Source organism: Haemaphysalis longicornis, unplaced genomic scaffold, assembly GCF_048455015.1.
Source record: "Haemaphysalis longicornis isolate Haplotype H1 unplaced genomic scaffold, Haemaphysalis longicornis Haplotype H1 scaffold_10, whole genome shotgun sequence".
NCBI classification, from domain to species: domain Eukaryota; kingdom Metazoa; phylum Arthropoda; class Arachnida; order Ixodida; family Ixodidae; genus Haemaphysalis; species Haemaphysalis longicornis.
The window spans coordinates 2,282,914-2,302,617 of record NW_027526204.1 but is presented as its reverse complement, the minus strand read 5'-3'; the positions used below and the strand labels follow the sequence as shown (position 1 = coordinate 2,302,617).

General features: G+C 48.6%; 1 protein-coding gene across 4 annotated transcripts in view; it reads left to right on the top strand.

Annotated features, from left to right (window-relative positions):
• The window catches only part of LOC144158118 (proteasome adapter and scaffold protein ECM29), a 293,901-nt gene that overhangs the window by 48,438 nt on the left and 225,759 nt on the right, over positions 1–19,704 (top strand). For all 4 annotated transcript variants that reach the window (XM_077688775.1, XM_077688773.1, XM_077688774.1 and 1 more), the window contains exons 4-7: positions 7,089–7,451; positions 10,276–10,317; positions 13,724–13,931; positions 14,132–14,214. In XM_077688775.1, coding sequence (XP_077544901.1) covers positions 7,089–7,451; positions 10,276–10,317; positions 13,724–13,931; positions 14,132–14,214 — 696 coding nt within the window. The remainder of the gene's footprint in view (positions 1–7,088; positions 7,452–10,275; positions 10,318–13,723; positions 13,932–14,131; positions 14,215–19,704) is intronic.

Genomic DNA, 19,704 nt, shown 5'->3' with positions numbered 1-19,704 from the left:
AGCTTCGCAGAAGCACTTGTGACGGCTGCACAGAAACCGAAGTCAAAAGCTGAAGAAGACGAGACTTGGTCATGACGGAGACACTTGCCCCCGGGTCCACTTCCATGCGGAGCGGCTTGCTGCGAATGTCAACAGTGACGGTGAAAGGCGGAGGCGGCGTGGCGTAGTCAGCTTGCCACATGTCGAAAGCTTTGGAAGATGAAGTTGTAGCGGCGTCCTCATCGCGGACAGTATTCACACGATGACTGTTGCTCGACGACGGTGAACTTCGTGCTGAGAACGAATGTGCCTTGGAAGGGCTGTAGCTTCGGGCTTGGCTGTCCTTTCGTCTCGTATTACACACCTTCGCAAGTGACCTCGTTTGTGGCAGTAATTGCAGATTGTCTTCACATGCTTGCATTTTGATGCAACGTGTCCGTCTCCGTAACGGTAGCAGGTGACGCCCCCCGAGCCTGAAGAGACACGGTGAGTCGAGAAAGCGCTGCTCGTGTTAGCTTGGGCTATCTCGCCTGCGTCCTTTTTTTGCTGCTTCCATTGCCAGGGCGGTCTGCACGGCATCGTCGAAGGTGAGGTCCGGTTTTTCCAGGAGTCTTGTTTGGACGGCAGCGTTGTTTATGCCACACACGATGCGGTCGCGGAGCATGTTTTCGAGTTAAGCACCAAAGTTGCAGTGCTCGGAAAGGCTCTTTAGTGCTGCGATGAAGTTGCTGACAGATTCCCCTTCCGCGCGAACGCGCGAGTTGAAACGGAAACGCTGCACAATGGCAGATGGCTTCGGACAGCAATGACTTCCAAGAACTAGAAGAATCTCGTCCAGCGTCTTGTCACTGGGCTTGACCAAATTTCGGAGCAAAGCATACGTTTTCTGGTCGCAGCAGCTGATGAATACGGAAGTACGCTTCTCTGGGGCGACATCATTGGCCATGAAAAATGCTTGGAGCCGGTCCACGTAACAGGGCCAGTCGTCTCCTCCCCCCTCCAACGGCTCGAGGTTGCCGAAACTTGGCATTGTGAACGGATGGCAGAGCGGTGCGGGAACGAGGACTCACGTGAAACTTTCTTTCATCCTCGTCGCCAGTTGTTAGATGTGTAGAAGCATGGATGGCCGAGCGGTAGGAAAAAGTGACTACCGCGAACAGTAGGCCATCAGGCCCGCGAAAGACATGAGAACATGCTGAGCCGTTTGCCCAAAACGAACTGAGTTTATTTTCACAACCCGGCCGCTCGCCGCTGTGCCAGGCTTGCACGACTGAACATAAAACTATCAGTGCCACGTGGGGGCGCTGCACGTGAGCTAACATTGTAGCATCCACGTAAAGCAATTTCCTGCAAGGAGCAGAGCAACACAATGAAGCCGAAAGCAGAGTACTCGCATAAGGGAAGTTCCCACACACAGTGTATTACTGCAGAAGTGCGCACACCACCGCAAAATGACTGAGGCCCCTTTTGTTTGCGTGACAAGGGTTGTAGTTTTCTCCGCAGTTTCCCCTTTGGCAGTTGATTTTGGCATCCAAACACACGGCAGCTTACCACGGAGGAAAACTGCAGTGATCCGAGCCCTTACTTTGTGTGGTCATGGAAGACGGGCACTGGATACACACGAAACTCCTGTGCTGGACAGGCAGCAGCTCTGCCACAGTGCAGCACAGAGGAGGACAACAGAAGTGAGCCCTGCCGACCAATAGGCAGGGGATGATGGAGGGGCCACGTTTGGTACCAGGGCTGGTCCACACTGGCTGAAGTGGCAGCCACTCCAAAGTAGAGTCCGCTCGTGGGGTGCGCTGTTGGGATGTGCGTTGAACGTCTTGCTGGCGAGGTGAGCACAACTGCTGGGAAGCCGTTGGTGCTCTTTGTCGTGCCCTGTTAGCCTGTTGCTTTTATTATTTACAAATACTGCAGGCAGCACTGCTGCCCTAGCAGGAGAGGAGTTATTGTAGGGGTGTCAGGAGCAATTTTTTGAACATTGGTGCACCAAAACGGATGATTGGGCAAGTTGGCACATATTCCTGGTAACAGCGCAAACACGAGACCAAAAGAAGAGGGCGCAAACACAGCATTACTGGGATTGGTACACTGAGCGATAACTTCCTGCAACTTGTTCCATTGTTCAGTTGTTCGGGAAAGATTTGACTTCTGAAACCATTTAAAGGGGCCCTGAAAGGCGTTGTGAGCACACTAAATGGACTAGTGGCTGGTCAGCGTCCAAGTACAACTTTTTTACATGCAGCGGAAAGCTCACACTGTCATTGCAAAGTTTGTTGCCATGTTTTTAGGCTTCGCCATCTTCTTCTGTGTATGTCATCGATTACCCCATGCGCATCACGCAGCAGAAATCTTGCGATTGGGTGGCATTTTCTCGCACTTCCGGCAAAGAGAAGCGTCGTCTGCTCAGTGTCGATGGCTTGCGGCGGCACCTTTGGTTAATCAGCTCTTCCTGCAGCACGCTCAACACTGTCGTGTTCGTCCGTTTTCTACTTGTTCATTTTTTACTCTATTACCCCACTTCTCGTATTTTGGCTTGCGACGCTTGGGCGTATGCTTTGGCAACAATTCATTTCCCAGAGTTGCAAACTGCATATTTGTGTGGAACCAGCAAAGCTTGTAGAAAATATAAGCACACTTAAGAGCAGAAGAGGAGTTACGGAAGGTTTATTAGGTAGTAAGGAATCAATATCGACTGAAGTTTTTAGCAGAAAGTGTTAAACACTATTCCTACAGGGCGAAATCGCAGTCACAGCCAAAACAGTGCTGTTTCTGGAGGTCAGCTATGAAGTACAGTATACAGGTTATTTCCACGTGTCTGTCATGGTTCCGTGGTGCAGTGGACTAACACCTCGCGCTCGCTCTTTGAAGTGTGGCATGTTGAGCCTTGTTTTTCTTTCTCTGCCTTCTAAGGAGCATGGTTTTGTGAATCGTATTTGTGAATCCAGGACAAAACTTTTTGGTTGAGCTGTGGAGCTACCATATCAAACGTCAATGCATCGTTCAAATTATTGGCACGATTTGTTCAGTTTTAAAGGAGCCATGAAGAGAAAATGCAAGTTGGTTTTATTCGAAAGATTTCGTGTTTTATAGTGCCCCCAGCGCTTGTCCGGATACAAACGGTGCTTTATTCACTGAGAAATTAAACAATTTAGGTTAAAATTTTGATTTTCCCGCTAAATTGTTTCTGTTCGGGGTCTGCAATGACATCACAGGAACCGACCGCTCTGCAGCCTAGAATACCTTCATTCACGCATCCGCCGTACAGGGTCGAGACAAGTATACGCTGGCGCCGCCATTTTGGGTCGCTCGCTCGCTGCCGAAGCAAGTCATTGTGTCAAAACCGCTCTAAAATTATCGCTGCAAAGCGGTTTACTAAAGAATTTTGAATCATATTGTCTGTTTCGCGTTGCTAGGTCTCGTGGGAAACGAAAAGAACAACGCAATGAGCACGTTGGCCCAATCGCGGCGGCACGGGACCGTTGAAAGGTTGTCTCCAACCTGTATAGCGGTGTTGGTTTGTTCCCACGTTTCTTTACGTTTCCCGAACCTAGATGGCGCCACCATACCGTGGCAAGCGTTTGGTTTGTTTTTGCCCGTATTTAAACGTGGCTTATTTTTGTTCTGGGAGAAAATAATCGTTCCCTGAAACAGTGCTCGCTCGACAAATGTGGTCACGTAAGACACCGTTGCTTGCGTCAATCGGCCAGTGTCGTCTGAGACAACCCCAAGCCCCGTAGTGCTGTGCAGCTAAATCAAGCATGCTGTGCGCAGTACGAACAGCAGTACGCATCAGTACTTCTATGTTTACATGTGCTTTCGTAACTTCCACTGTTTGTCCCATCATTCTTATTCCTTTGTAAAGAATGCGCCCTAAATTTACGCGCAAATCGCTCGTTCGGCTAGTTTGTAAGCTCTACCTAATTTGCGTCTGCTTCTGCCAGCCTCCGCCAATTGCAGAGCTGAGCTCATGTGACATCATAGGTTCTGTTGCGGGAAATGAGCTGGTGGGTCGCATGGCCATTTACTTTTTTCATAATTATGTAGCTTATTTGACCGAAGTTTACGTTAAAAGTGGTGTCAGTATGATTCTAACGAGGCAATCTTTTGAATGAACCAAACTTGTGTTTTCTCTTCATGGCTTTTTTAAACTCTTGGTTTATATATTATAGAAAGGCAATTGTACATTCAGAGGACGAAATACTGATGCGTGTATCTTGCAAAATGGTATGTCTTTGTATGGAGTAAGCCTAGTTTCTTCCCATCCACTTAAACAAGACACAAGGTAGATTTGGGGGAGGGGGGAGGAGAGGGAGGGGAATATGGGACTGCGGCCGGCAACCAAACAATCCACTTGTCGATCGGCACCACTGAGCACGTAAAAAATGGACGAACAGCCTTTATCGAGAGAAAAGGGGCTCCAGGGCATCAGGGGATAAAGCGAGAGGGGAATAATTATTTTGTGCTATCATCTGCATAGTCGAACAAAGAGGCAGCGCGCACGGCCCCAAAACTCACACTACTCTTCTGAGACTGCTCTTAATATCTGTTACGGTGTTCTTGTCCCTTAGTTGATAAACACAGGGTTGCGTAGAAGTTTCCTGGAAATTAAGGGGCAAGGGGGAAATGGAATGCACGGTGCAGTCTAAAAAAGTCCCTGTGCACTCTTGCGTTTTTTTTTTGTTACGGTTATAAATTACGACCAGTAGATTAATGGAATGGAATACATTCTCCCCAAATCTGTGAAATTGCTTCTCTGTAATTCTCTTTTGATTCTAATTTAAATTATTGCCAACTTGTTTGGGGTATTCCTGTTTACATAAAGTTTATTTACTAAAAAAAAATTTCTTCGTCACGTTTATAACAAAGTTTACAGGGAGCCAACCAGGGACCTCTTTCTTAAAAGTGGTGTTATCAAAATCTTCAACTTGTACAATTATCGTTTGAGTAGCCGATTCAAAATAGAAACAAAAAGAAACAAACAATATGCGTAATTTGGCCCGGTTAAAGGCAGAAACAAAGAAACTACCCTTTCGGGAATAAGGAACCTTGGGCGGTCCCTACAGCCCGTTTAAACACTGGGAAAGAGCTCATACCCTGCCTTCTCTTTTAAATGTATTTGAGTGCACCGATTTTGATATGTATAAATGTTCAAAGCATCAATTACGTGTCATGTGTACTAAAATGTGTTAACCTTTCTATGTCTCTCATTTGCCGTTTTGTTTAACTATTCTTTTTATACCTGTTGAAAACAACGGGTATTAGGTGCAGCAAAAAGAAGTGTCTTATTGTTAGCTTTTATTCTTACTTTTTCGGTTGTCTTTATGACTGTGTTTTCTTTTGTCGCGATGCTGCTGTTGAGCAAAAGGGGGCTGCGGCCTCAACAAGCTGTCTACGACAGCTTTTTTCCGCGTTTCCTTTTTCCGTATCTGTGTTTATGTATCTGTATCTGTGATTATGGAACAGAAATAAAGTTTCAATATTATTATTACTATTACTACAACTGCCTGTGTAGGCGCGTGCATGGAGTCACCACAACATGACCAAGCTCGAGATTGGCATGAACAAATGGCCAATTAGGCAATTTACAAACCGACGTCGGTACTTAATTGCACGTACGTGCTCACTCTGCCAAATTTTGCGGTGATTTTTTCGTCATTCGCTCACACATTTTAGGTTCCAATATGTACCAAGACACGTCGTCGCCGTGAACGCGCAGTGACAGGGTCGTTCACTGTTTGCGCAATCTTTCTGTGTGGTGTGGAAGCGTAAAGGTCCTGCCCCATTCCTTCCATCAGCTTTTGCAGTCATGAGCGATGTGCCCAATTCATAAAATGATAACCGACAGTCTGGCGGTTCTGTCCCAAAGCGATCCTGTGGCGCAGAATGTCGCAGCAGCAGACCACGCTCGTCACCGGATGTTGTTGGAGATGTCACCGAGAAGCGAGGCATCATGGGCAGTCACGCTCGCGCGGTGCGCGGAGGGGGACGAGAGGAGGGGGAGTCGTGGCGCGAGCGAAAATGCGATGTTTTGATTTGCTATAACTCCACTAATACTCATCAGTTAAATAAAATTCTTGATGGAGGTGATTACTAGGACATTGATTTACCTAAAACTGTGAACACCCATGTATCGGTAAAACCTCTTTCAGGACCCCTTTAAGGCCCAACCACATGCACGCGTAAAACCGACGTACTTGCGCAACGACACGCGCCTCTGCCTTTATGTTGACTGACGATGTTGGAGAGGGCGAGTGACCACAAATTGCCACAACGTGCGCGTAAACCAATGCGATGTGCTGTGTGGCTGGACTACCCCGGACTTGATGTTGTGGCGGCCAGTTAAACTACATTTTAGCTGAAATAAATCAAATAAGGCCTATTATAACAAAATTGCGTACATTTAATACAGAAACAACTAAAAAAGTTCTTGGGACGTTGAAAAACACTAAGAATTAGTATGCTTACTTGACAGGCACAAAACCCTCCACCGCATTTGGTGTAAAATCCCTTGCTCTCATAGTTTCTTGTTGCCTGGCATGTTTTCTCTCGTTGTCTACTGTCCATATTTTACAAATTACTTAGTTTTATCACAGAATTGATGGTTAAGGTAGTGTATTTATCAACTGGTTGTTTTGTTATGCGACCTAACCACCAGATATTATCACCACCAGAGGTCAACACTGTGCGCCCAAAAATTTACTTCAATGTCTGACTTGGGCGTAACAGGCGCGTAGCAACGTATTCGGCATACGCCGGAGTGCGCCAGTTTCTTATGCACTTACGCCGGTTTACATCGTTGCGTGAGTACGTCGGTTTTATGCGTGCATGTGGTTGGGCCTTTAGTTCGACCAAAGTGATGCATCCCTCGTCCTGCGCTCAACAAAGTTATGATGACGTACAGTTTCAGGGTGGCGAATTGTGGCTGATACTAGTGGTGTGGAATGCACAGACTATTAGGCAGGAGGTGATGCATCATGGTGGGCTGCGCTTTGTGTCACAAGGTTCACACAATATTGGGGAGGGCACACGGACGACGCAGACAGTAGTGCAAAACCCACGAGCCTGCTCTGTTCCCCTTCGAGCTGTCCCCACTCTGCGTGCAGGCTCCTGCAGGTGGCGGTGGGTGCGGTGTGCGTGTTTGCCCAGAAGCCACCTGCGGGGGGCCAGGAGGGCGGCGACCCGCTGTCCCAGCTGCCCAAGGTGTCCGTGGAGGGCGAGGCCTGGAGCCAGCTGCGCGACTGCCTGCTGGACCTGCTGCTGCTGCCCTACACGCTAGGGGGCGGCGACCCCCCGCCGGGGCTCAGCGTGGCTGCGCTGGGCCGCCTGGTGGGCCCCGCAGCGCCCCACCCGCCCCCCGAGGAGCTGGAGCGGCGCAAGCTGGCCACCCTGCGTCTACTGGCCCACCTCTACCCGGACGCCTCCACCGTGGTGCACCTGCTCGTCGCCTCCGCCGACACCCGGCACAGGTTCGGCCTCTCCTGTGTGCCCCTTCATATAACCCACACCCCCACTTGCCGTCTGCAAATATATCCCCGCGTATTTTATGCATGAAAGAATGAACCAGAGCTACTACTCAAGCAACATTACATATTTGTTTATGTGAAAGAACTCACCTGGCTGACTACATAAGTAGATGACTTGCCGCATGCATTCTTCAGGTTGGTATATTGTCGTGCTGCGTGTGCAAAATAAGCACTGTCAGTGGGATAGCAGTGGCTCATTAGTTATTACTCCTGTAGGGGCGTTTGCAGTGAAGCTGCACCAAAGGAAATAGCTCGCATATAATCTGCACCTCTACTTCACCCTCGAATTTTTCGCATTTTTGGTGCGGGTTATGCGCGCGAAAATATGGTATGTGGGAGGCGAGATTCTGGTCCCATGTGGCCACAAACGCGGCATTCTGCTTTAGCACTCCTTCTGTTCTTTTATGCAACTGCCTCAGTGGTGGCCTAGCGAGTGGAAGGATAAGTTTTTGAATGGGCGTCCTGGGTTCAAGCCCCAGCAGTGCCAGTATTATTTTCAAGAACCGTGACTTTTTTTTTACTGCAAAATGTTCTCTTAGCTAAATACTGCACATTATTTTCATAAGTAAAGGTGGTGGGGTACCTTTTGGGTTGGTTTAGAGGTTGGGCAGTGCATTTGAACAGGTTTAATTGACGTTCTGAGTCACACCGGAAGTGGCGACCTGTCTTGGAAGGGAAGATCTGGAGGGGGTGACAGTGTGCTTGGCCCCCACATCTGGCAGTACTGCACATTGCGCTTTTATTGACACTGAGGCTCTTTGATTTACAGCCTTGGACTCGTCACGAATAGTCCGGGGGTAACTTTGAGAATTCCCCACGCCATAGAAATCCATGTTTGGCTGCGCTGAGTGCTGACAACATACCAGGACAAGCAGGACGAACACCTGCTTTATTCGCAGAACACAAACGTATTGGTGAGGGAGAGAGGGGACGTGTGCTACCCACTGGCCCCCAGCTCAGCGTTGCAGAACTACGGGAATATATGTGAAAACCAAAATGCTGGATTGTTTTTTGGGGAGTTCAGGGTGAGTCCGACACTGCTCATTGAAGAGCCCTAGTTTCATGGCTGGTGATTTTCCTGCATTCGGCACACCTGATTTCTGTGATCCCACTGGCTTTGATGCCAAAGATAGCACCCAGGTCTAGGGCAGCACCACCAGCTGCTGGGTGGAGAGTTTTTTTATCTCTGCATAGGTATTTCTCGAGGTCTAGGGGCTGGCTTCGAGTAAAGCCTTCACACTGTCGAGTGCTGTCCACACTGTCATTGCTTTCTTAAATAACGTTTGGCTGCCTTGCTGGCCTTGATCGTAACACCTCATGGCATGGAATCATGGCAACCAAGTTTCCTTTTCTACTCTGAGCGGACTGCTTGGCCCCCACATGCTTATCTGGAGATCCTGTGCGGGCTCTAAAAGCAAAGGTGTGGCATCATGTGGGCAGAATTTGTTTCCTCTCATTGGGACAGTGGAACCCTGTTAATATGACTTTCAAGGGACGGCGCGAAAGCGTCGTATGACCGGAGTGTCGTATGTGGTGTATCGGTAAGTGCAGGCCTAGTGGACGGTCTCGGGTGACAGGTGGGCAAAGAACCTGTTTGCACATAATATTTACCGAGTTCTCACACAATTTGTGAACCTTCAACTAAAGTATCGTTTAAAAAAAATGCCTATTTTGTGCGCCCCTCCCCTTCACGCTGTGTGCGCTAGCCCGCCATGCGACCCCCGTGCAAATTGAGCAGGGAAAAGGCAAGAGTGGGAAGCTGCCAAGGCCAAGCGGAACGAACGGTAGTACGAGCACGGCCGCTCGATAAAAGGCACGCGTGCGTTCTACAAGGCAGCGATGGAAAAAGGCAAGAATGAAAGAACAGAGCGACAACGCGGCTTTGAAAGACAAGGGGAAGGGGAAGAACAAGTGCTCCATACGGCTGCGCTACGGGATCACACTGGTCAACCAGCTGAGAAATAACGAGTATACTTCCAGGAGGCCTACCCTGTCGTGTCGAACAGTGCTGGTTATTTGTTGGCTTGCAGCACTCCAAGCTGCTAAGCCGAGCATTTCCGGATTATCGCTGGTGCAGCAATCACAATCTTTTCAAAAGCCATCACAAATGTGTGGTTGCTGTGCAGTCCAGTTGTCCACCCTGCAAAAAAGTTCTTCTCGTACCATGCTTTTACGCTTCATGATAACTGCTTCGGTTGATTTTAGTTATTTAGTGCCTAGATTTACTTTGCTGGCTCACCTCCCGGCTTTAATTTACCGTGGAGTTTCTAAAAGCGTACCAGTTGCACACACACATGCAGCGTACAAGTCCAGTGAAGCGAAGACAGTGAAGCATCGCAAAGCCTGTATGCATTGCTTATATGCGCCAGTGTGGAGCTATTTTGAGTCCGTTGAGTTTCGTGCAGTGTACAAACTAAGAAACTAAAGCCACATTCTTGCTGATGGGGTCACAAAGCTGTGGTCGGTGAGCTGTGCACTCAGGCCAATCGGCATCGTAGGGAGCTTCGTGGGAAATTGACAGGAACGGGAAAAAACCCTTCCGAATGGATTTTTAGGCTAAATAAAGTCGTGTAAACGCACCAAGAATTGACGAAACATGGTCCAGGGACTCCGGAGTCCGGTTTGCGGTAGTCTTCACAAATCCCTTCAGTGTCCCTTCAAGGGAATTGTTGATTCACGTGAATTGTGCCCATGCAAGCGAGTGAAGCTGGCTGGGAAGTGGGTGGACTGTCCTGATGCTGTTCCTCTTCTTCTGTCCTGCTCGCAGTGTGGCCAGTGCTGCCGAGACGAAGCTCAAGTCGCTGACCACGTATGTGCCCCCTCCCGCTGTCTCCTCCCTCTGCCAAGCTGGTGTGCGAGCGGGCTTCGTACAGGCCCTTGAAAACCGTGGAAACCCTGGAAATTGAACATTGAGTTTTCACCTGAAAGCCTGCAATTTTTTCCTTCTCCTTGGAAACCCGTGATTTCTTTGGACAACAAAGAGGAGACCCGATAACGTGACTAGTTTTTCGTGGCCGTGTACACTGCCCATCCAAAACACGCTTTTTACAATTTGAAGCCAGCTTAGGGGCGCAGTAGTGCTGCTTTATGGAGCTTTTACAATTCAAACTAAGCTTGGGAGCACAGGCGTGCTGCTTCATACGATGGCTCGTACGGAACGAAATCCCTGCATCGGACGAGGCAGAAATTAGCATAGGTCCCCTTCTGATTTTCCACTCTGCATTGCCTCACCCTGTTGTTTGTTTTACATGTCTTCCCGTTGCTGTGCCCCGGTATGTTTTGCGAAAAAGGGTTCTCACACTTTGGGGGCAAATACAAGTGAGCACAGATAAGCAAAACTCTCAACGGGATAACACAGTGCATCCAGCTCCTAAGCCTTACTGGAGTGTTTTTAATGACAGGTGTGAATGTTGGCAGAGCCAGTAGAGTTGTCAACTCCTCCCCCTTTAATGAACACAGGAATTTGGGGGATGAGAATGGCAGGTTAACTCTTTCAGTACGGCGCCATAGGCCATCGGACACCAGTGTCCGATGATTTCAAACGTCCCGCGAAAGCTAAAAATAGCACCTGGTGGACAACTAATGCCATCTAGCGTATTTATTGACAACTCATTTTTCGATATTATTATGTTTTGTTGATATTTCGCGTGCAGAGATCATGCCAAGAGTGAAATTTGAACCCGCGGTAGTGGCGAGTTGTGTGAAAACGGCGTCCCGCTGTATTTATAAACAAAACGGGCTTCCTGTCTGACGACTGCGGCTTCACATTGATGTGTAGGGTCTGGACAACGTACGGTAGGGATATTTTGCCAAACGCGCCGCAACATACCGCGTTATTACCTTCATGATAGCCTGGCACTCGTGTCAGATTACCACTACGGAGCAATGCGCGACACTTCTCAAGAGTGCTGGATTTTTTTTCTAGTTTTTTACCACTAAAGTGAAAAGGATTTTGTGTCAGAACACAAAAAGGTGGGCTTAGATGCATGACCGACTTACACTCGAGTGGCTTCGAGGAGTGGCACAGCCGTCAGTTCTGCTAGTTTGACGGACCCACAAAAATACAAAACTTGGTGTACAGCGTTGATATGTACCGTATTTACTCGCATAATCCTCGCACTTTTTTTTAGGAAAAGTCAATGTAAAGTTAGGAGTGCGAGAATTATGCGGGGGAAAAAAAAATCCGGTGCACAGTGTTGCCAATTTGCCTTATGCCAGTCCCGCTAAATGTAGCGGTCGTTTTTTGTATAGGTAAGCTCAGTGTTGCCAACAGCAGCTATTTCTTTTTATTTTATTATTTACAACGTAAACAGGCTCCCGTCGATCAGCGATCATAAATTGCCGCCATTGCTTTCTGGCGCGCGCCCTATCTCGTCGTCGTATGTGCATGCCCTACTCCAGTAACGCACGTTGAAGTCGGTGACGCCGAAGTGCCTGCCTGCGGCGCGGTTGCCGTGTTCGATCGCGTACTCTTTCGCTTTCAATTTGAAAGCGGCAGTGTAGCTGGCGTTCCTCCCCATGGCGAAGCGGCACCAAGCACAAAACAGTTAGATCAAAAAGTTCTCAAAACGGCAGCGAGCTATCCACCACTGACGCGAGTGACTCACTGACTGCTGGCGCTCAACGGCGGGATCACGACGGCGACACGACGACACAGCGGGCTGCGCGAACACCGTCTAGTTGCGCGCACGCGAAACATGTGCGAAACTGGCTCAAGTACAGTGCGAGTAGCGTGTTAGGGCGCCTGTTAGGGAGTAGCCATGCAGGTTGTTAGGGCGCCTGGATGGCCTTGGATACACAGCGCTCTCCGCCGAACGGAGAGGCGGCGGAGGAGGGCGCGCGTTGGAGAGCGCGTGCACCATGCGGGTTTCGCGAGCAGGCAACTTTCGCCGCTGCAAAGTTGGGGGTGCGAGGATTATGCGAGGAACCAAAAAATTCAAGTTTTGGTGGTTCACATTAGGGGTGTGAGGATTACGCGAGTGTGAGGATTACGCGAGTAAATACGCTATATTGAATCATAGCCAAGAAATGTATGAACAATTTGTATATCTTAGAATTCCTAAAATATTTTTTAGGCTCATTACCACCGCCTATATACGTTGCATGTATACTTTTTGTGCATCTTTTTCTGATTATTTGACTAATAAACTGTAAGTAATTGTACCTTTCACAAAACTGCTGGTATGTGTGTGTCAATCTATAAGCTACAATTACATGCATAGCAATGCTAAATGTGTCCACTAGTTCAAGAGAAAAAAATATTTTTGTGGAAGCATTCAAAATCGGCTGTTTTTCCGCCGTAATGAAAGAGTTAAGTTATGTTCCTCCCTATCTGAGACTGTGTAATAAAGCGTTTGCAGAGCTCAAAACGTTCAAGGTGGCATGGCTTTTGTAAAGCTCCCTGAGTGTTGCTGTGGGTGGGGGTAAAGTTGCTCACTTCCAAAGGGTGGAGCTGTTCCAAGGGGATTTTTCTTGAGGCCATTTTTTGAGTCGTAAAGGAGCAGATGTTTAGCGTGTGAAAACAGTAGTGAAACAGTAGTGCACGTGCTCCCCTGCACCCTTGAAAATGCCTTGAACGTTTTTGGATATCCTTGAGTTTTGTCCCTGGATCCTGTACAACCCTGCGCCAGGTACCATTGGGCGCCACGCAATCTGTGGAGCATCCCTGGCTCAGACCAAGGTGTGAGCCAGCCCTGTCTGAGCGCTGTGGAGAACAAACTCCTGGGCGCCCCTGAAGCGCCAGTTCCTGGTGGCCTTCCTGCTGACGTGCTTCCCACGAATGAGGCATGAGCTGGCTCATAGAAGGCGTGCCAAGCCACGTCACCCACCTTGCCGGCCTCCGTATATGCTCCATAGGCCCCAGCCCAGCTCTGTGCCGCAAGCGCGCAGGTTCTTGGGGATGCATTGGCGTTGCTCCGGGGTCTCCACGTGTGGCAAGGGTGGGCGAGTGGGCCAATCAGTTGAGAGCGTCCTGCGGAGGGTCCAAAGAGCTTCGTGCTAATCCACAGTGTCTAGGGGAGCCGCACTTCGGTGAGCGCACACACGTTCCACTCGTCAGCAGGCTGCTGAAAAGTTGCCTGCGGCTGCAGGGAAGCGCAGTGGTATTGTAATGAAAGGGTTGTTCAGAGTTGTTTTGCCGGGGATTATTGGGAAACTTCATGCAAGACGAAAGAAAAGGTTGCTAGGCCACAAAGCTGAGCCCCCTCTTTGCGCAGGGACTGGAGCGACGAGGGTCTGGTGAAGGCCCTGTACGGGCTCTACCTGGGCAGCAGCAGTGTGCGGCCCCCCTCTGGCCAGCAGCAGCAGCAGCAGGCCCCCCTTGAGCAGCAGCGCACCGCAGCCGACACCCGCCTGCGGCTCAAGCTGCTGCCCTGCCTGGTGCGCTCCAACAGGGCGGCCTCCATGCTGCCCCTGGCACTCATGGTGGGTGGCCCCTCCCCAGAGTCACTGCGTGCCACACTGCACCTGCTCCTGTCAGTCGTGGGAGGGAATTTACTCTTCTCTGTGTTCAGTACGTTTTGCTGTTAGTCTAGTGGTTGTCCCCCAGGTGCAACAGAGCAGGGGCGCGAGCGCACGGCCCTGATGCTGATGATGCAACTGCTGTGCTCCTTCCCCCGTCCCAGGTGACCTTTGACACGCTGGGCAGCTCCACCAACGCCAAGCTCAAGTGCGGGGCCCTCGAGCTCATCCAGGCCATGTGCAGCAAGTGAGGCCACCGAGGGCTCTTGGGCACTTGTTCCCAGGAAACATTTTGGGGCTCAGCACTGAGCACGAGGGGGCTGAAGTAGGACCTGCACACTGAGGAGCATGCCCAGAATGTGGGCCAGTTTGTTTTAGTCAAGCAAGTCCAAGGACACCTGAGCACTTTTTGAGACACTGAAGGAATAATCAGTGGGCAGGCGGTAAATAAAATAACACTTGGTAACGTTACAGGCAGAAGAAACAATGAAAGCGTTGAGTGTATAAAGGAAACGGTACGGATTTCCAGAACCAGAGCAGTTCAGCTTTGCCTTCACATTGTGAAAGCAAGGGGTAGTAGAACACTCCCAGAATAGCCGTGACAGGAACATGTGCAGCATGTTTCTCAATGTTGTTTGCATGCGCGAAATGAGGTGTGTTGCGAAAAGTGACCGTACTGGCTGGCGACTGCATGAATGAAACCAAATTACGGCGACTGCAAAAAGAAAATACCGTACTTGCCCGATTCTAATGCGCACCCTATTTTCCTGGCAAAAAAAACCCCTAAAAACTTGCACCTCCGATTCTAACGCGCACGGAACTTTGTGACCCAGAAAAACGAATGCGAGAGAATCGGGTGATTTATTTCCCGAAGTAATCTCACTCGTCTTACTCCTCATCGCTGTCCGAGAGCTCCTTGTCGCTTTCCGCTGACCACAACATCTCGTCCTCGGTGCCGCCAAGCGTGTTCGCGATGCCACACTACTGAACGAACGTTCAACCATGGTCGATGGGATCGCGGCCCACACCTCGCACGCCCATCCTGCGAGCTTCTCCAGAGGGGCACGCTTCAGCCGACCGCTCGTTTTGACCGCGCGAGTGCCGCTCGTAAGCCACTCGTGGAAGCCGCTGCTGCCATTGCTGTAATCAAGCACACAAGTGGAGTGATTTGACGATTTGCGTGAACGCCGGTAGAAAAGCCTAGGTGCCTACTCTTCCTGCGTCCGAAACACGGATGGTCCGAAAAGTTGTTACTAAAAGTGGCTAAAAGCTTTGGCGCCATCTTGAGATGGCAATGATGATGGTTGGGACAAAATTTCCGGTGTTTCGGCAGTTTCGGCTTTGTATCCGATTCTAACACGCATGCGACTTCCCCGCCTATTTTTTCGGAAATAAAGTGCGAGTTAGAATCGGGTAAGTACGGTAAGGAAGAAAAATGCACGTAGAAGCTTATTTGGGATTGATTGGGATTTGAACCAGAGTGGCCAAAGCCGCAGCCAAAGAGTGGTAACTACAGCACTAACCCTGTACCATGTAAGGATGCAACAGAAATTATCTGGATGTCTTCTGCATCTGCACCATGCCGCACCGCACATATGATGCAGCAGTGAAGTCTTCGATATCGCTGGCTCTCGCCTTCAAATCAAGGAAGAGACTTAACTCTTTCGTTGCTGCGGGAAATTCACCAATTTTGAGGGGTCTAACAAAACATTTTTTCTGTGCTATAGATATTGGTTAGGCACACATTGCAGTGACATAAAATGTAGATGATTCCATGCGCTTTCCAACGACACCAGCTTTAATAATGTTTTCTTAAATAATGACTGCGAAAAAGATTATCGAATTCAAAATTTTTGTTGTGTCGAAGAAAATAAAAAAAAGTTTATTATAATAAACCACTAGTAGTAGAAAAAAAATGTATAATATACATTTGCAGGTAAACATTTCGGAAATCCCTCCTAGAAAAAAAAAAGTTGAGTAGCGCGGTACAATTTGTCAGATATGAAAGAAAATGTTAGCCCGCGTGGCGCCCGTGCCTTATGGTGAAACCCAACCACTATTTCAATTTCAATTTCATGGCATGGTTAAAAAAGAAACTAGAAGAAAGTCAAATAGGGTTCAGCCTAACGCATATGCTTCAAGGCGAAGTGGTACAACAGTGTATTCCGGGACTGTTGTTCGCAGACGACATTGTTCTTTTAGCTGATAACCAGACCAATACGCAACGACTCATAAATATTAGCGGGCACGGAGCCATCGACCTTGGGTTAAATTTTAGGCAAGAAAAATCGGGAATATTGGTTTTCAATGACACTACCACTGACCCAGTGTCTATCCAGCATGCTGAATTACCCAGAATGAAGGAATATAAATATTTGGGAGTGTGGATAAACGAAGGGGATAACTACTTAAGAACTCACGGGGAGCAACTTAACGGTAAGGGAAAGCGAAACGCAGCTGTAATGAGGCATAGAGCTCTGTGGGGGCATAACAAATATGAAGTGGTGAGAGGAATGTGGAAAGGAGTAATGGTTCCGGGCCTCGCGTTCCACGTCTTTATTTCACTATGCAGTGCTCTGCTTAAAATCAGGTGTTCCATCAGGCCTTGAAGTGAACCAGAGAACGGTACCACGTTTGGACTTGGGCGCGCATGGTGCCTAAGTCCAAACGAAGCAGTGCAGGGAGATGTGGGCTGGGCGTCGTTTGAAGTTTGAGAAGCACAGAGCAAAATATCTTTTGAGATGAGGTTGAGAGCAATAGATCAACGTAGGTGGGCAGCTAAGGTTTTTAGGCACCTATTGGCCTCGAGGACATACCGTGGCGCCACCTATGAGGGACGTCACTGGTAGGACGCCGGGTCGTGTTTTCGTCTGCTACAGCACAGTTCCTGTGCGTATGTTGTTGTGACCACCGTCTCCCCCCTTTTTGTGGATTCGATGTGAATTACCCAAAAATGTGGTCTGCAGACTGAACATCCGGGCAAGCAATTAGCGACTCACTCGTTCCCGGCGCCACCGCCGCGTTTATGTAGTTGCTACCATCGCAACCCACATCTCGTACGCAGCCAGCTGACGCCAAGGACGATGCAAATGAAGCTGAGAAAAGTACACTGTAAATTCATTATGAAATACTTGTGACAAGACATGTACAAGACTGTGTGCTAGGAAACACCTGTAACAGCGAAGGAAACGTGTCGCTCACTTGTGATCTCACCGCGCGTACTGCTGGCATTGCCTGGTAAATGAATGACTACGCGAGAACGGTGATCGGTTTGCTTCACCGCAAATGATTAAACGTGCTGCTGTGATCTGCAGTTTGGCTTAAGCAGTGCCTATTTCCCCTACAATGTTTTTATAGTTATGCCCGGATTTGATTAACAATCACTGCCGTAGCATGTACTCTGCACGGCTATGTTTACTTTTCACGACAACGTGTCCACAACGTATGAATGGTATGAACGCGAGTTTTCAGCGCCTTCGAGCGGGTTTGGACATGGCTATATTTACTCTTCATTAGGATCTCGGCATGGGAATTGAACCAGCCTTTCTCTAGCATCAATTTCGAAACTCACGACTGCTTACAGAGGCAAGGCTGTGTACGAGGCAAAACACGTCTTTAATGATTTGGGGTGATGTGGAGTTTTAGAATAGGAGAACTGAGTGTTGGGGGCCCCCAAACGCAACACCCGCGCGCGCGACGACAGGGTCTTCTCCAACAGCTCGCAGCTGGCTTCAGTTGCACGTAATGTTGGGAACTTTAGGCTTAGCGTTGCGGCAGATATTTCATCGCCGCTATCGTTACAGTTGCGAATGACAGTCCTTAACACAACTTAGCACCGCACTGTTCTCGTACGTGGAACTCTGTATCCGCGGTAATTGCATTTTAAGCGACCGATGATCAAGATGCCTGCCACAGGTATCGCCAACCTTTGGCCACTCGCCACACCTCGCATGAACAGGCCGGCGGTGCCGGACCGACTTCCGTGCCCGGTGGGCGTAAATCAGATATTTTAGCGTCGCTTTGAAAACCACAGCTGATGACACTACCTAGCACAATTTTTCAACACACTAACCTCCACTTTCACCAATTTGGGACTTCTTTTTCACGACTTTGGTGATTTTGAAAAGCGGTGATGAGTTTTGCTGTCGCGACCTGCGTCGGTTCGAGCCGCTCCGTCGGCTGTGCGGGCAGGCACAGCGGGTGCGTGTGCGAAGCGTTCCTGCGAGCAATACACGTTTCATGATTTCCTGCTTTATACATTTCTCACAAGCAAGGGAAATCTAGAAACTTAACTCGGCCATCGTCATAACATACATTGTTGATCGGGGAAACGAGCCGCAGCTCACGCATACACCGGGTTCGGTCGCATACATTCGCATGCACCACCACGCTGACATTGTTTGCGGATAACGTACCACTGTTGGTGCGGTTTTAAGTCCCGATGAGGTCAAGAAATAACTTCAAACGACGGAAATTAACACGAAGCTATGTTTGGAACTCGCATCCTAAACAAAGTACGTGCTGCAAGCCAACTACGCAGCAAGATAGGAATGGTGATCCTACAAGGAACGGCCAAACGATCGTAGCGCCTGCCTCTCCAGTGGTGGGCCTCGCGGCCAATACTTGGAAAAGCATGGACACACAGTGGTTAAGGAAGACTAGAAGGCTAACGATGAATTACGGAAAGAACAGTGGAGAATCCAAAACAGCCAAGGCAACCAAAAAAGAGGCAAGGCAGATAGGGACGAATAAATGGAAAGAAAAAATGGAATCTAAAATGTCGTTAGAGATGTGCAGGGCTGAGAAATTGGACATCAGAAAGGAAAATTTCTACGATAATTCTCAGAGCAGTGCTTTGCGTTTTGAGGCTAGAGCAGGTTGCTTGCGAGCTAAGAGCTTTGTGGGGAAGTATTCACAAAATGACGGTGTTTGCGTGGTCCGTGGAAAAGAAACAGAAATTATGCGGCACATAGTGTTGGAATGCGAGGGTATCCATCCAAATCTACATGAGGGAAATATTCGGCTTCCAGAAGCCCTGGGATTTAAGGGTAGCACAGAGGAAGTTAACTTAAAGGCTGTCGAGGCGACGAAAAGAAGATTAGAATGCTGGTGGACGAAAAGCCGAGAGGGGAATATTGCCTAGGACAGTTACCACCTGTAACAGGAACAAAAAAACTACTTTGTGCCTAATAAGCTTTCTGTGCCTGCCCTAAGCAGCGCTAGTATTAAATCAAGAGTATAAAACATAGGTACATATATTAGTCCTTTTTGGTAAGATGACACGTCATCACCCTGCTACAAAGGGAAAACCAATAGCAATCATCATCATCATCATCATTTTGCTATTTTGGATGGTTCTCTAGAAGAAATCTGGTTGTTTGACATTATTAAAGGCCACAATTAACCTTCACGTGATGTAAAAACTCTTTGTTAATGATTATGACCAGCACAATATTGAAGGCAAGCAAGCAATGTGAAAAAAATCCGTTTGGAGTTGAAAACCAAACTCTTTGGTGGATGCTTGTTGACATTCTGATGATCACTTATCAGTCAGAGCTTTCATTTGCGGTTTATCAACATGTTCTGACTCGTTATGGTAGCCCTGCTTGCATGAATAAGATACGATGTGCTAGAATCATGCCCAGTAAGCTTTCACCAAGCCGCCGTCGTGCTATGAAGCAAGTTCAGCACTACAAGCCTACTACATTGCAGCGCCACCTAACAATTTCAAAAAGAA